The sequence below is a fragment of the Micromesistius poutassou genome, assembly GCF_964030765.1.
Source record: "Micromesistius poutassou genome assembly, chromosome: 14".
Taxonomy (NCBI): domain Eukaryota; kingdom Metazoa; phylum Chordata; class Actinopteri; order Gadiformes; family Gadidae; genus Micromesistius; species Micromesistius poutassou.
Window position 1 is genome coordinate 7701887 of NC_140284.1, and position 14150 is coordinate 7716036.

A 14150-nucleotide genomic window follows, 5' to 3' on the forward strand; every position below is an offset into this window, starting at 1 on the left:
ATGCAGAATGTGATCCTTATCACTATGCCCGGTTCATTGTTACAGCGGGAGCATAAGGGGAAATCAATTTTAAGAGGGGCCTAAATTAATCATGGTTAAGCCGCTATATGTGTGGATTTGGCTGTTCCGCAGGCAAGGAGTCAAAATGAATGAATCAAGCAACGAATGTGCAAATGTGACCACATCAATCATTACATGTCAATTCATAAGACTCAAATTGGCTCATTGCTAACGCATGTGGATATCATAGGAACTATGTAAATGAGCTGTCCAATTTGTGTCTATGTAGGAGTGCGTACCTCTGTGCGTGTGTGTGTCTTTGCTTATATGTGCGTGCGTGCTTGCCTGCGTGTGTGTGCAGGCCTGCTTGTGTGCATGTGTGCCTGTGTGTGCCTGTGTGTGTGTGTGTGTGTGGGGGCATGCCTGCATTTGTGCCTATGCATGCACCCATGTGTGCAGGCAAGACAACACTGTTACACTGAATGCGCACTCCATCTCTTTGGCTTGTGAAAGGTGCTGGCGGCTTCTGCTGCTCAATAACTATGGAATAGTCACCTCTCTTGCAGCTGCATTTCCTGGAGGTATTGGTACCACTGAGCCTGCGCTTCGGAGCTCAGGGGCTGCAGATCGGACAGTTCTATGGATAAAGCGATGATGAGCTGCTCCGACACAAGGCTGCTGTTGATGAAGGCGTGGTACAAAGAACGCAGGGACATGGCTATCCCCGCAGCCGTCACACTGGCGGCCCCTGGTGTGAGGTTCTGTTCAGAAGGGCGCATTGTTAGAAGTAGAATCTGGCAAGACAAGGCTTGTTTGACGATGCAACATTGCCACCCAGTGGTCAGCATGTGAAAGTACAAAGGTGGCTTGTTCTGCGCATGTGCGTATACAGATGCTGGACTTATCTGGTCTTACCAGCCCTCTTAATGGCCTGAAGCAGCAGATAGGCTTATCTATCCATCATACATCTAGGTGGACACTCCCACTTGTGAGGTCACTAATTCAGAGGGCAGGGCGGATTTAGAAATGGCTTGTGATGGCTAATGACACTTACACCTGGTGGTAGAATATGGGCCCTTTAAAAACACTAGGCCTACTATACAGTTTAAAACAATCTGTTCTCTATTTGCCTCAGCAGGGAGCAGCACAGCACTTACGCTGATGTTGAGGTTGGCGTAGTGGGTCTGAGCTGCAGCATAGCTCTGGATCACTGGCTGCAGGCTTACGTGACACCACGCCCGCAGGGTGCCCGTGTCCATATCCAGCCCGGCCGCGGCCCTCACAGGCTCCCAAAGCATGAGAACCTGGAGGCATTCCAAGGTCCCATTGGTCTACACAGGGAGTGGGTGAGAGGGCAAGGTTTGCAGACAGACAACAATATCCCTCTCTTTGTTCGTAAAAGAGCTTTGTTGTTGAAAAGAAAAAGCTAAACCTGTTCTGCAGGGCCGACATACAATGGAGATAGAGGGGATGACGCAGACAAAGCAGGATGTTTTTGAGTGAAGTGAGAGGGAGACGTGAAGGGCAGTGGTCCTGCATCGGTGGATCAACTGTCCTTCAAACCATCTCCCACCAAATGGTCACAGGACGCAGGTCGAAGATCACACTCTAACCTGCTTCATGTGTAATGTCTCTGATATTTTACACTCTGGGCTTGTATGTATTTCTAAATACCTGACACACCCATGTCACCGCATTTCGAAAATGTTCCAGTATGACCTTGACAGGTTTCAAAAAACAGGTTTGAACTAGGGATGTCACGAGAACCGATACTTCGGTACCAAGTCGATACCAAAATTCAAAAAACGTGACGGTACTCGTTTTTCTTAGTACCGTAGGTACCGAGGATGCAATTCCGCTGTACGTCACGTGGGCAGCATATACACCTACACGGGAACATGGAAGACGGCAGCTGCAGCGAGTGCGACGGCTCCGCCTCGACTCGTCGATAAAAAGAATAACAAGAGTCTCGTCTGGAAGTACTTTGCGTTTGGAACGCTGCGCCGCGCGACTGTTTCAGACGGGACCCGTTTCAATGTTGCGCTTCTAAACACGCATGGTACGACTGCGTTCGGCATCACTTACTTGATGTTTTGATTGAAGATCGGCAGGTTGTAGTAGGTGCGGCGGTGAATGTGTGCGTGCGTGTGCGCGTGTGCGTGTGTGTTGCGAGCGTATGCAATTTCAAAGTAAACAAACCAACTCAAAGCCGATGCATGCATCCAAAATTATTCGTTCAAAACCAAATAAACAAATCAAAAACAGCGTTGCTTATTCGCTTCAAATACTTTTTCTTTTCAAAACTTGGTTAATTAATACGGCGCGGTACCGAGCAGTTGAAAACAATGTTGGCGTCTCCTGTGGCTGCCTTGCGCAGCTGCGTTATATTACTTAATATTAGGTTGGAAGTTATGTTTTAAACCCCGCCATGCACGCAAGTGTAAACGCCAGCCGCATAGCTGCATGAGCCTGCTTTCAGCGCGTATTATTTTTTAAAAATTATTATTACTTGAACGCTACATGCCACTGTTCTTTTTTTGTAATGTTAATAGTGGTTTATTTTTATTCATTACTTGAAGGCTACATGCCAGTGCCACTGTTTTTTGGAATGTTTAAATGTTTTTAATAAATAAAGTACATGGGATTTATTGTTTTGTTTTTGACCGTGGTATCGAATTGGGTATCGAGAATCGTGGAATTTCACTGGTATTGGTATCGACTACTAAATTTCTGGTATCGTGACATCCCTAGTTTGAACCAGTTCACTTTAAACACTAAACAAAGTTTGAGTGGGTGAATACACAGTGAGTCCCCTGATCTGTATTCATTAGCTGCTTTCACATATGACCTCCGTCTTTTCTCCGCATGTGTAGAGCAGGAGGTTCCACCGTAAGGGTCATTCACACTTATTCACACTTGATGCCCGATATGCGGAGATCGGTGTCGCTCAGTCATCAGTAGAATCTCCGGCTGCTTAAGGGGGGCGGGCTTGCAAGGGGCGGGATATGACGTAGGGTCGAGGTTCGCAAGAGGCGGGATCGGGTTTGTTTTGGTTTGACCGCAGACAGCGCACAGGCAGAATGGGCAGAACTCGCAATCATCTTAAATGTTGCTGCAGCGATGCATATATTCCGTTGCATCCACAACATCCATATCGATCGATGAAAGATTGGAGCATGAGTTAAAGACAAATAGAAGAAACGACAAACAAGAAAGGCGTCGCGAACGACTGCGTTACCAGAGGAAGAGAGCGTCTTTTTTGTCTTCATTTCACATCAAACAAACACTGGGACAAATGTAGTTGATTTTTGTGTTTAACTGAGAAAACGGAGTGGAAGGACGGGACCCTATAATGTTCAGCTAACTGTTGTCAATAATAAGTGTTAATGAGAGTTAGCGCATGTGTGTGCACCAGAATGGCAGTGTGTGCGCGAGAATGGCTGTGTGTGTGTGCGAGAATGGCTGTGTGTGTGTGTGAGTGGACGAGCGAGGAGAGCGAGCGGTAGCGTGTGTCAGTTTAGTGAATTAATGAACGAGTCCGCTTTATTCCGACCATATTCAAACCTATAAGCAGATCCACTGCTGTTACCCACGAGAGAATGTTCCTCCTGTGCTCCTTGACTACGGTTTGGGAGCCGACAGCAGGAAAGGTGTAAGGTGTTCTATATACGCGTACAGCTGTGAACTCATGTATTGTAATTTATTGTATGACGCGTACTTTGAGGGTTACGATAAGACCTATCATTTAGCGTTCACCACGAATGACTGAAAAGCAGTGCCACATTAAAATATTTTTTAAACCATTCAGCGAACAAAGGGCAATAAGCTGATTATCGATTAGGGTGCGGGTGCCACTTAATGACATACAAACGTAGACCAAAGCGTCATCAACACGCCCACTCAACCGGTGTGAACTGCCGACATCCTACTGCTCATTCACATATAAGGTAATTAGCATTTCCTCCGGAGAACATACTACCTCGGGGGTAGTATTTTTTCAGGAGGTCCAATGTCAGGATATGTCATTCACATATACGGCACCTCCGTAGAATAGACGGAGAATAGACGGATGCATGTCCATATGTGAAAGCAGCTATTGTGTCACCACCATAGCAGGCTATTGATCTAAAGCTGATGAAAGCTACAACATACTGTATGCTACAGCTATAAAATACATTTGTAGAGTATCCTCATTACAACATACTGTATGCTACAGTATAAAATACATTTGGAGAGTATCCTCATTACAACATACTGTATGCTACAGTATGTTGTAATGAGGATTGCAGCCGTCAATGGTTGTAATGGACACAGATGTCTGTATTTTTGGGAAGTCCATACATCAAATATCAAACTAATGCTTTGGACATATTTTGTGTCTTTTAACACCTGGTTAAATCTCAGAGTATTTTTATCATATGTGTTATGAAAGTTTCATTTTCAGATATTAACCAATGTTTTTCTAGTTAATATCTAAATGTAGCTGATTACGCTATTTGTTATCAAACATTTAAGTTCTGGTACAAAGATATAAACAATTACATATCTCAGAAATATAATGTTCAAGAGCCAATATTTAACCTAGCGTTGATCATTTTAAGGTCATTAGGTCATTTTAATTTAGGTTAAATTAACCTAACCCAACTTTTCTAATATGAAGAATGACTTTTTATTGCGTGACATTTAAAAAACAACATGTACCCATACATGTACATATATGGGAACAGACTGTACAGGCGATGCCAAAGGAACAGCCACAAAATATTTCCTGTCACCAAGATTAGAAACCACATCACGCAACAAGATTAGGTATCCAGAAGATACCATGCATTCCTTTGCATGCCATTTGACAACCTGATATCTTTACGTCATGCAAAATTGTTAAACTCAATCTCTTTTACAAATCAGTGCATAAGTCAGAGAGGAAAATGACAGCAGTCTAACCTGTCCGGCAGCCATCACCGTGCGCACAATAGCGACCTGGAGTTGATCCTGGATGACAGACCAGTTGAGATGGCTGCTATTTATGGACTGGGTGAGTTCTGCTGTCAGTGTGACGAGTGGTCCGTGAAGGCTCTGTATCAATGCTACATGGGATGGTTAAGAAAACCATACAAAAAAATAATGAGTGATTACTGAAGTGATGTAATGTTCATGGTAAAAAAATTTTTTTAAATACGCTTAAAAACAGCTAACATCATGGTACACGACTGAATTTATATAATGAATTGATAGTCTGTGTTATTTTTGGTTAAGCAAAGTCAGTACGTTTACATACAGATATACTACTATACTGTATATCAGTATATAATAGTTGCACTATGGAGAAGTATCAAGGGAAGCCTAGTAGGCTCTCTGCTGTTTAGGAAACTCACCATTCTGAGCTTGCATGGTCTGAACCTGTGTCTGTAAAATGGTCTCAATGATCAAGACGACAGACACGTCGTCCTCCCACAGGGACGTCTCTTGGAGCATCGACAGCAGCGTGTTCAGCATCATCTCCAGCCTGTGACAAAACGCAGCGACGTTGGCTTCCAGGGAAAACTGAACAAGCCCTGCATTTAATACCCGACGACTTAGTCCAAAGCGCCCCACCATCAGTATCCCACGCTGCTATTCAAAGAGAGATACAGATGATGTTATGGTGAATCGCAAGCCGTTTTAGCTTTTAATGGACCTAGTGTCATTCGACAGAAATATATCCTTATGGGTGAGAATTAAATTATTGCGAATAAGAGCTTGATTGGTACTCGTAAGAATTCACTTGAGAGCTAAAACTGCTTGCTGTAATGGTGCAGACGTGTCCCGCCAGCATTTCAAACATCGTTTGACACTGTGTCACGTTCATAATCACATTTTTGGATTGTGTAGTTGCCAGTGAATATTATACTATTTTATCAAATAAAATATGACCAGATGACCTTGATCAAAATATGGCGTGATTTTTACTTTCACAATATTTCCCACCTCTGTCAGGGCAATCAAGCTTACTTGTACCAGGTCCCTGGGTTTGCAGTACCAGTCACGATTTGTTCCAGAACATGTGCCAGGTCAACAAAGCTCATGATGGGTGGAACCCTGCTGGGAAACCCTAGGTATTCCGTGAATGCGGGCCACACTTTGTTTAGGAGCATTTGAATCTGGGGAGAAATACTATTTTAGTTTGATGAAAAGCAAGAGGATTGCGATGTCGCCCTAGAAGTACAATTTGACAGTCTAGAAGTCGCCCTAGAAGTACAATTTGACAGTCTATGTTGTCATCTTATTGTAGTACTATTTACAATTATTTTGTATTATTATAACTATTATAACTAATTATGACTAGTTATTGACAATGAATTCAAAACTTAACAGAAGTAGTTGTAGTAATTGTATCAGATAGTAACCTACACAGCATTTTGTTCTTAGATAATGAAAGTGGAATATTCCAACTTGTAACAGGTCTTTGTAGGACTTTTACCTGACTGATAACTATGGTCAATTCTCCCATTGATGATGAGTTCCCAAAACTGGCCCAGAGAGTCATGTTTTCTGAAAACATAGCATAAATCAAATGTTATTTCAAGAACAAACCTTTGCAATTGTTAACATGGCAGTTGGACTTTCAATTTCATGCATTGGGATTTATGTGCATACTATCTACACAAAAGAACAGTGACAAGGCACACTTGCCTTTACCGTTTGCCATTAATGAGTAAGTGATGTCAATGATAGTGGTTAGGTAGGCTTCAGCTGTGCTGTTTTCGGGGAGGAATCCTTGGATGGTCTCCAACTCGTTCAAAATGCTTGAGAAAAACACATGGACGTGCATCATGAACATGTTTTAACCTTGCCTGCTTTGAGCTCAAAATCATTCATTTTCTCAAATCAACATTTTCTATAACTTTTACTAGTGCAAGAGACAAATCCAAATAATCAATTCCATTACTTTTATTTTCACCCATACCACGTGGCAATCCCAAAGATTGCCACTTCATTATCTTTGGGGACACCTTGTGCGTTAAGTGGTCATTTTTCCCACAGATACAAACAGTGTAGCCACTTCGTAACATTCATAATACTGCAAATGCAAGGGCCTTCATCAGGGAGCCATAGGCTCAATCCCCAATGTGTTGACGTACACGGCAATAGATGAATTCTAGGTGAATTTACAGACACTTATTTACATGAGAATCTTTAAGATTACCCCTTTAACAAAAGTGAAAAAAATGCAACTTACATCTGATTCCACTTGTCTTGTCCATCAATCATAGAGATGGTCTTAAAGTAGGTGGCGATGATCTGGATTCCAGGGATCACATAATCAGCAACCTCATCGGGCAGGATTTGCTCGACGAGCATCTCTGCCCTTCTCAGGATTTGCAAGGAGATGTTGCGTCCCGTGGCGAAGCTCATGTCAGGGTTGACGATAAGTTGGAGGGATTCTGCTGTGATGGCCAAGACGTTTTGCTGCAGGGGACCTGGGGCCTCAGGGTCCAGGATTTGCATCACCTGTCCGACCGCTTCCACAATGGCTTCTGAGAACCCGTCGCTCTGGAGACCGCCCGGTTGCTCCGCCGCAGACAGAGCCTTGTGAATGACCTGGGTGCCGTTGCTGATGACTGAGAAGTAGGCCAGCTGCTCTTCGTTGAGGTAATATGCGACGGACTGCAGCAGTTGGTGGATGTCGTTCCCTGGGGTGGATAGGTTCAGGCTAGAGTTTTCCCAGTTTAAGATGCTGTTGAAGACTGTGGTGACGTTAGGGTTTCTCATCCAGTTGCCTATGAGATCCAGATACAGCCCAGTTTGATATGATAAGGCATTCAGGGTGTTGGCGTTTAACATAGGTTGATATCCAAGACTCTGCTCTAAGTCATTTTGAAGCTGTAAATTATTCAAGATGGTTTTTATCTGCTCCCTTACCAGCTTAATGATTACCAGCCCGATTCTGGTCACCCCTGACCCATCTATAGGGTATTCAAGGTTGACAACCAGATTTGTCACCTCATTACTGACAAACTGAGAGAAGTTAGTTGACGCCAGTTGAATAGCAACCGATAGTTCCACCGTGCGGTATATAGGATAGAGAAGGCTTGCCACTTCACTGCTGCTGGTGATATTCTCCAGCTTTCTAATGTACCACTGGATGATCTCCAGTTGGGCCTGATACTGGGCATCAATCATGGTGTTGTTGGAGAAGGGAGGCATGCTGTAGGGATATATGGAGGCAAGTTCCAACAGGTTGTGTAGAACTCTGAACTCTTGCATGAGCTCAGGCGAGCTGAGATTCAGCTGATGCAGGCCCACCATGACATTGGCCAGGGTGTCGTTCAGAATCAGTACGGTCGACACATGTGGATTGTTGTAGTAGATTGCACCTTCGGCATTGGCAATGGACTTGTTGAGGAGTTCCGGAATGAGGGCAAAAATCAGGGACTCGTTGCGGAGCACGGGAATATTTGCGAGAAAGCTAGTGACTCTGTTGATCAAGCCTGTGGCACAGTGGATGCTCGGGCCCAGCAGTGGTGTGAAACACTGCTGGACATCAATGAGGCCCACGATGTTTACCAGCAGGCTGTTGGTGTCGGCAGCTCCCAACAGAGCAGCAAACTCTTCCAGCTCTGCCAGAGTGAGGTGGGACACTCTTAGGGCGTCCTGGGCCTGGGCTACAGTAGGCTGTGGTGTGTCCATGAGCAATGTGATGAAATGGAGAGTCTGGTTGATCAATCGAAAGTGCCGCACATCTTTATGAGGCAGGAGAAGTGAAAAGACAGCGGTGGTCATGTGCAGAGACGACGGAGTTTGCAGGAAAGGATTGGTCGGCGCTATCTGGATGGTGACGTTCCCTTCGGTCGCTTGCAACATCGTCGCGACTTGCTGCAAGAACTTGATGATTTCAGAAAGGCTGGCAACACAGTCCTGTCCTGTTGATGTACAGAATGACAACTGACCATTCAGCAGCTGGACCTCCTGGACAAGGTCAGTGGCAAGGAGCTGGACCTTGACTGGGAGGAACGCAAGAAGTTTCTGCATGATGAGCTGCTGGGTGGCGTTGGGTCCGGCCTGGGCGAGACTTTGGAGGCCCTCTGGGGACAGCAGTTTGAGGAGGTCAACTGTGACCAGGTGGAGGTTGGTGACTTGACCTGGACTAAGTTGCCCACTTGATAGCCAGACTTGATCGATTCGACGCAGTCTGAGTGCCGAAATCAAGAACCGCTGGAGCTGTTGAACATAGGCCACGATGATGTTTGTAGGGTCGCCACCAGGGGCATTCGTCAGCGTATTCAGTACCTCCATGGCAGAGAGCACAGTCTCTGTGAAGCCCGCTGAGGTCTGGTTGGTGTAAGGTTGAATGGCCAGCTGGAGGCCGGCCAGGTCCTCTGGGCGCAGGTACCCGGAATATGTGAGCAGCGTGTGTCCCATGCTGAGAGACAGTGGAAGGGTGAGATTTCCCTCCATGGACAGCAAGTTTATGATCAACTGCTCCAGATCTGGCAGCGTGGGGTCGCTTTCATTGAAGGTGAAGAGGTGTTGGTTTTGCCTTCCCAGCTTCAGGGCAACTTCCAGAACAGTGGAGGCGTTAATGGATGCACTGCTCCCAAACAGGGGCATCAGTGGCGTCAGACCAGTGGATTGGAGAAGATTATAGATGTTGGGGAGCATCTGATCAGAGTTGGAAATGTCACTGTCCTTGAGGTTGGCTAGATTTAGTGCAAAGCCACGCAGCTGTTCTATCAGGTTGATCATGTAGTGAGACAGTGCATCACCCCCAGGTATTTGTTGTGGGAGGTGTAATGCGATCAAGCCTCTCGAGATGTTGCCGTAGATGTGTTCCAGTAGACTCACTGTTCCCTTGAGGTGGCTACAGAGTGCATGGATAGGAAACGTGGCAATTAGAAAAAAAGCAGGGGTCAATAAAAAGAAAATTGCAGCATGGTATATATTATTTTACAATATTATAAACAAGTTAATTGTATACACACAATTACTGTTTATATAATATGAATCAGCATTAAGTGCAACATCTATTTGAGTGTAACCAAATTCATCCAATGACATTGGATGATTATTTTAAGCGGGTATATAGGTTTTAAAGACAGACAGACAGCCAGCCCAGCCCATAACATAACCAGGGATCCAACAGTTCTACTATGCTACAGAACTTCTGTGGTGATGTGAGATAATCTACCAAAGAAAATGCATTCCAGTGAGTGAATGAGTTTTCAGAAGGGGATTTGAGTGTCTGTTAGTGTGTTACAATAGTCCACACGGTGTTGATTTGAAACCTTTACCGACACATTTCTACAGTTGACTAATGCTAGCTGAGTTTATGTTCCCAAATGACACCCTTACAGATCCCCACTTCCAGGCAATTGAGTGGTCAAAACAAATGCAAAAGAATGTGAAACCCAGATTTGATCAGATCATATTTAGATTTTCATCGACAGTCTGATATGCAAGACTACCCATACCTCTGAAAAATGTTACCTGATCAAAATCTCTGGCTGTGTTGGAAGGGCCATCAAAGTCTGTGCTGCTACTTGAACAAACCGTGGCCAGTCCACATTAGCATTGCAGTACACATCCATGGTTGGCAAATCAAAGGCACCTTCAGTTGGGGGACAGAGAAGTAATACTTAAACATATGAACAACACAGAGTAAGTCAAGCCAACAGTCACATAAGATCTGGGGTCCTTTCTTTAAAACATTAAAGCATAATTTGTGTATATCAGTGTGGGGAGAGGGCTCTGACCCCTTGTCTTTTTTTAATCTGTGATATGGTACTATATATTTGCATGTGACATTGTCTGGCATTGTTCTATGTGTGTCATGTATACATAGATACATAGTATATTTGTTTTGGTTAATGTGTTTCAGAGAGAATGGTTGGGGGGTTGATTTTTTTTCTTTTTCTTTTGTCCTCAGTATGTAAATGTGTGCATCTTGTTCAATAAAACAGCAAAGCACAAACAAAACTCAATTACACATAAACCATCATCACACGTTCACATGTTGCTCATTCAATACATGGGTTTGAGCAGACCCAAAGAGAAGGGAGAAACTAACAAAAGTGCACAGGGGATGGAGGACTCACAGTCTGCCGGCTCTGTGGTGTTGCCAGGCTTGTAGTTCAGGACCCACGAGGTCATGTGCACATAGGGGCCCAGCTGGGGCCACAGCGGGCTCCTCTCGATGCCTTCGCCCAAACTTGCCACGGCCGACATGACACTGAGGAACCCAAGGGGAACAACATTGCAGAGTGGATGCATGGAAACAGGTACACTGCAATACGAGCTGGCTGCTGTCCAGCTGTGCTATATGTTATACATATTTGATTATTGTGTGATTAACGTATTACAAATGAGCAGTGTTAAAGCTTTGATTTGCTTTAAGTAGAAAGTTATTTTTTGACTGACATGCATTTAAACAACATGCAACTGTAATGTTGTTGAATGGATTTTCATGAGACCTTTGAAGGAGAGTTTCTGTCATATCGTCACCGTTGTTCTCCGACATCCAGGAGTCAGAGAGGTAGTTCCAAAACATTGTGTCTATGAACATTGGAAAGTTCATTGTGTTGTTATACAGCTTGTGCCACTCAGAGAGGATCATGGGAAGGGTGACGTTGTTGCCTTGGTGACTAAAGATGTTCATGTAGCCTTCTTCTACCTGGGGACAACAGAAAGCACACACACACATGTGATATGTCTCACTAATGAAATGTCCTACAAATGGTAAATCAGCACAAAGTAACATTAAAACCTAGTTGCACAAAATTGCAGACCAATACGAATGACATAAGCCAATATGTTTTGTATCACAATAAGTATCGATCATAACTTGGAATTGATACACACACGGTAATGAAAAAAAAATGGTATTGGTAGTAACTATGAAATCAAATTGTACTGCTTTTATTTATGAAATGAAGGGCAGCGATGGTTGCCATTGGACACAAATGTTAGAGCCGTACAATTAAATAAAGATCAATACTAGTGTGTTTCATGGTAATTACCATCTGGAACAGAGGCCACCATTCCATTGCCAGGCTCTGTTCCAGGTTGGTCATGTTCTGGCAAATGAGGGCTTTCCACGCCTCAGGGTCCAAGCACTCAGAGTGCAACAGCCAATCATAGGGACGCAGCAGGCGTTCACATGTTAAGGGACCCGTTGGTGTCAAGACCTAGTCAAATATATGCAAAACATATTCATATTTTGTTGTATCAGTCCCGACACGGCAGGAGGACTATTAGGTCAAAACAAATCTGTAAAGGATCACAGAACAGAGAGCAGAGGGAAATGTCTTACATTGGACGATTTTGTATATAGAAGTCTAATATTATCTGGGAGTTAAAAACGATTGATCAGTCAATCAAAGCACAATCCTGCTTATTTTTTGTTAATTTAATGGTTATGGTGGTTGATTATATAAAATAATATAACTTTATTTGCCCCAAGAGGGTATTTTTTGTGCACATGCACCAAGTTGGCTCAAACTGTAAAAAAAAAAAAAAGAAAAGGAAAAGACATTAAGGGTACATTCAAAACATAAAACATCCCCTACAACAACACATTTGTGACATATAATACACCCAATCCCACAGTCCATGTCCAGGCAGATCAAGCAGCAAAAAAGCGTAGGGAACTACACTAAACTGTTTTGGGTGACACTTACTTCCAACACCATCTCAGCGGTGCTGTTCAGGACCTGGTCGATCCAAGCACCCGCCCCTGGCTGGTCAGTCATCAGCATCATGTAGGTGTTTTGGAATTGATGAACATCTGTACTAACGCACAAAATCACCTCTGCAGAACCAGAGGGAAGTTGTCAGGCAGCTATAATGCACCACCATACACGAGCTATATGCACCTAACGGGATAAAACTATAGCTAGGAGGACATTGGACATCAAAACCATACAAATCAACAATTTGTGAATGGCTTTTGGCTTTAAGATATTTAATGACGTAACCACCCAAAATGTTTGCAGTGGGAGAATGTAGTTTTACCATGTATAATTAAGCACTAGTAATGGCTAGTTACTCAAAGCAACTGTATTTATTTAAATGTCTTGTATTCAAGTGTTTGTTTAACTTCCTGTGGTCTTGTGGTAGGAAGGTGAACTGCAATTGTGAGGGAGAAGAGGTTTTTTACTTGATGAGCTGTGAGTCATATAACCGGCTACTTACTCTCTATGGTGCTGATGGCCAGGTTGACAGTGTGCATTGAAAACAATCCGGTCCTCAGGATGCGCTGCACGACAAAGTCGACATCTGGGATGACCTTCAGAACCTCCAGCACCACATGACCCACGTTCACAAATCTACAAACACATGTGAAGAAGGTGTTCGTTTGGTGCATGTTATCAAATGTTTTCTCACCGGCCATGCCATACTTTATGACCATCACCTTGCCATTTCTGGCAAAAAAACTTTTGTTTTTTAATCAAATAAAGTAAAAACAAGGATTAGCAAAATAATAATAGAATACAATGAGTCAAATCCTAATAATAATATAGTGATAATTATTCTAATACAATTATAAATAGTAATGAGTTAGCAGAATTAGTGAGTTAGCAGCATTTACAATATGCATAAATTATGTTTATTGATGTGCAAATGTAGTTATTGTATATATATATATATATATATATATATATATATGTGTGTGTGTATATAGCTTGTTTTCATCATACAGATCCTCTTCCAGGTTCTGTGGCCCATCTGTATCCACGCTGCGACGGCTCCTCCTGGTGTCTTGGGGACTTTCCATGGCACCTCCTATCACACTATGCAGCAAGCCCTTCACAAAGGCCAGGTCTCCAGTGGCCACTTCCTTACTCCACATCAGTAGGACCTGGGGGGCACATCAGAGGAAATAGCAGAGAGGAGAAGAGAATGGCATGTATTAGTTATAAATCACATTCATGTTAATAGTGATCAATTAATAATGCTGATAATGGAAATACAAATAATATTGTTCTAGACAATTGTAAGGAAGTTAAACAATCATAATAATAGTCATATTTCAAGTTAAGTTCAAAAGAAAATCTTCCTGTCTTGAGATTTCCTTATCTTATTTGTCTTATTTATTTCCTGGCTTGTCTGCCAAGCATGACACATTCACATGATCAGCATTCCAGGAGGTAATAACACACAAGTGTAGCAGG

General features: G+C 43.3%; 1 protein-coding gene across 1 annotated transcript in view; it reads right to left on the bottom strand.

Moving 5' to 3' along the window:
- abca12 (ATP-binding cassette, sub-family A (ABC1), member 12) overlaps positions 1 to 11542 on the bottom strand; it is a gene marked incomplete at both ends in the record, with an annotated part of 59927 nt that extends 48385 nt beyond the window's left edge. Inside the window, 11 exon segments of the mRNA XM_084478914.1 lie at positions 556 to 761; positions 1158 to 1331; positions 4945 to 5087; positions 5376 to 5506; positions 5992 to 6140; positions 6461 to 6529; positions 6668 to 6785; positions 7220 to 9841; positions 10468 to 10588; positions 11076 to 11209; positions 11451 to 11542. Of these exon segments, the coding sequence (XP_084335040.1) occupies positions 556 to 761; positions 1158 to 1331; positions 4945 to 5087; positions 5376 to 5506; positions 5992 to 6140; positions 6461 to 6529; positions 6668 to 6785; positions 7220 to 9841; positions 10468 to 10588; positions 11076 to 11209; positions 11451 to 11542 (3959 nt within the window).
- Between the last annotated feature and the right edge of the window lie 2608 nt (positions 11543 to 14150).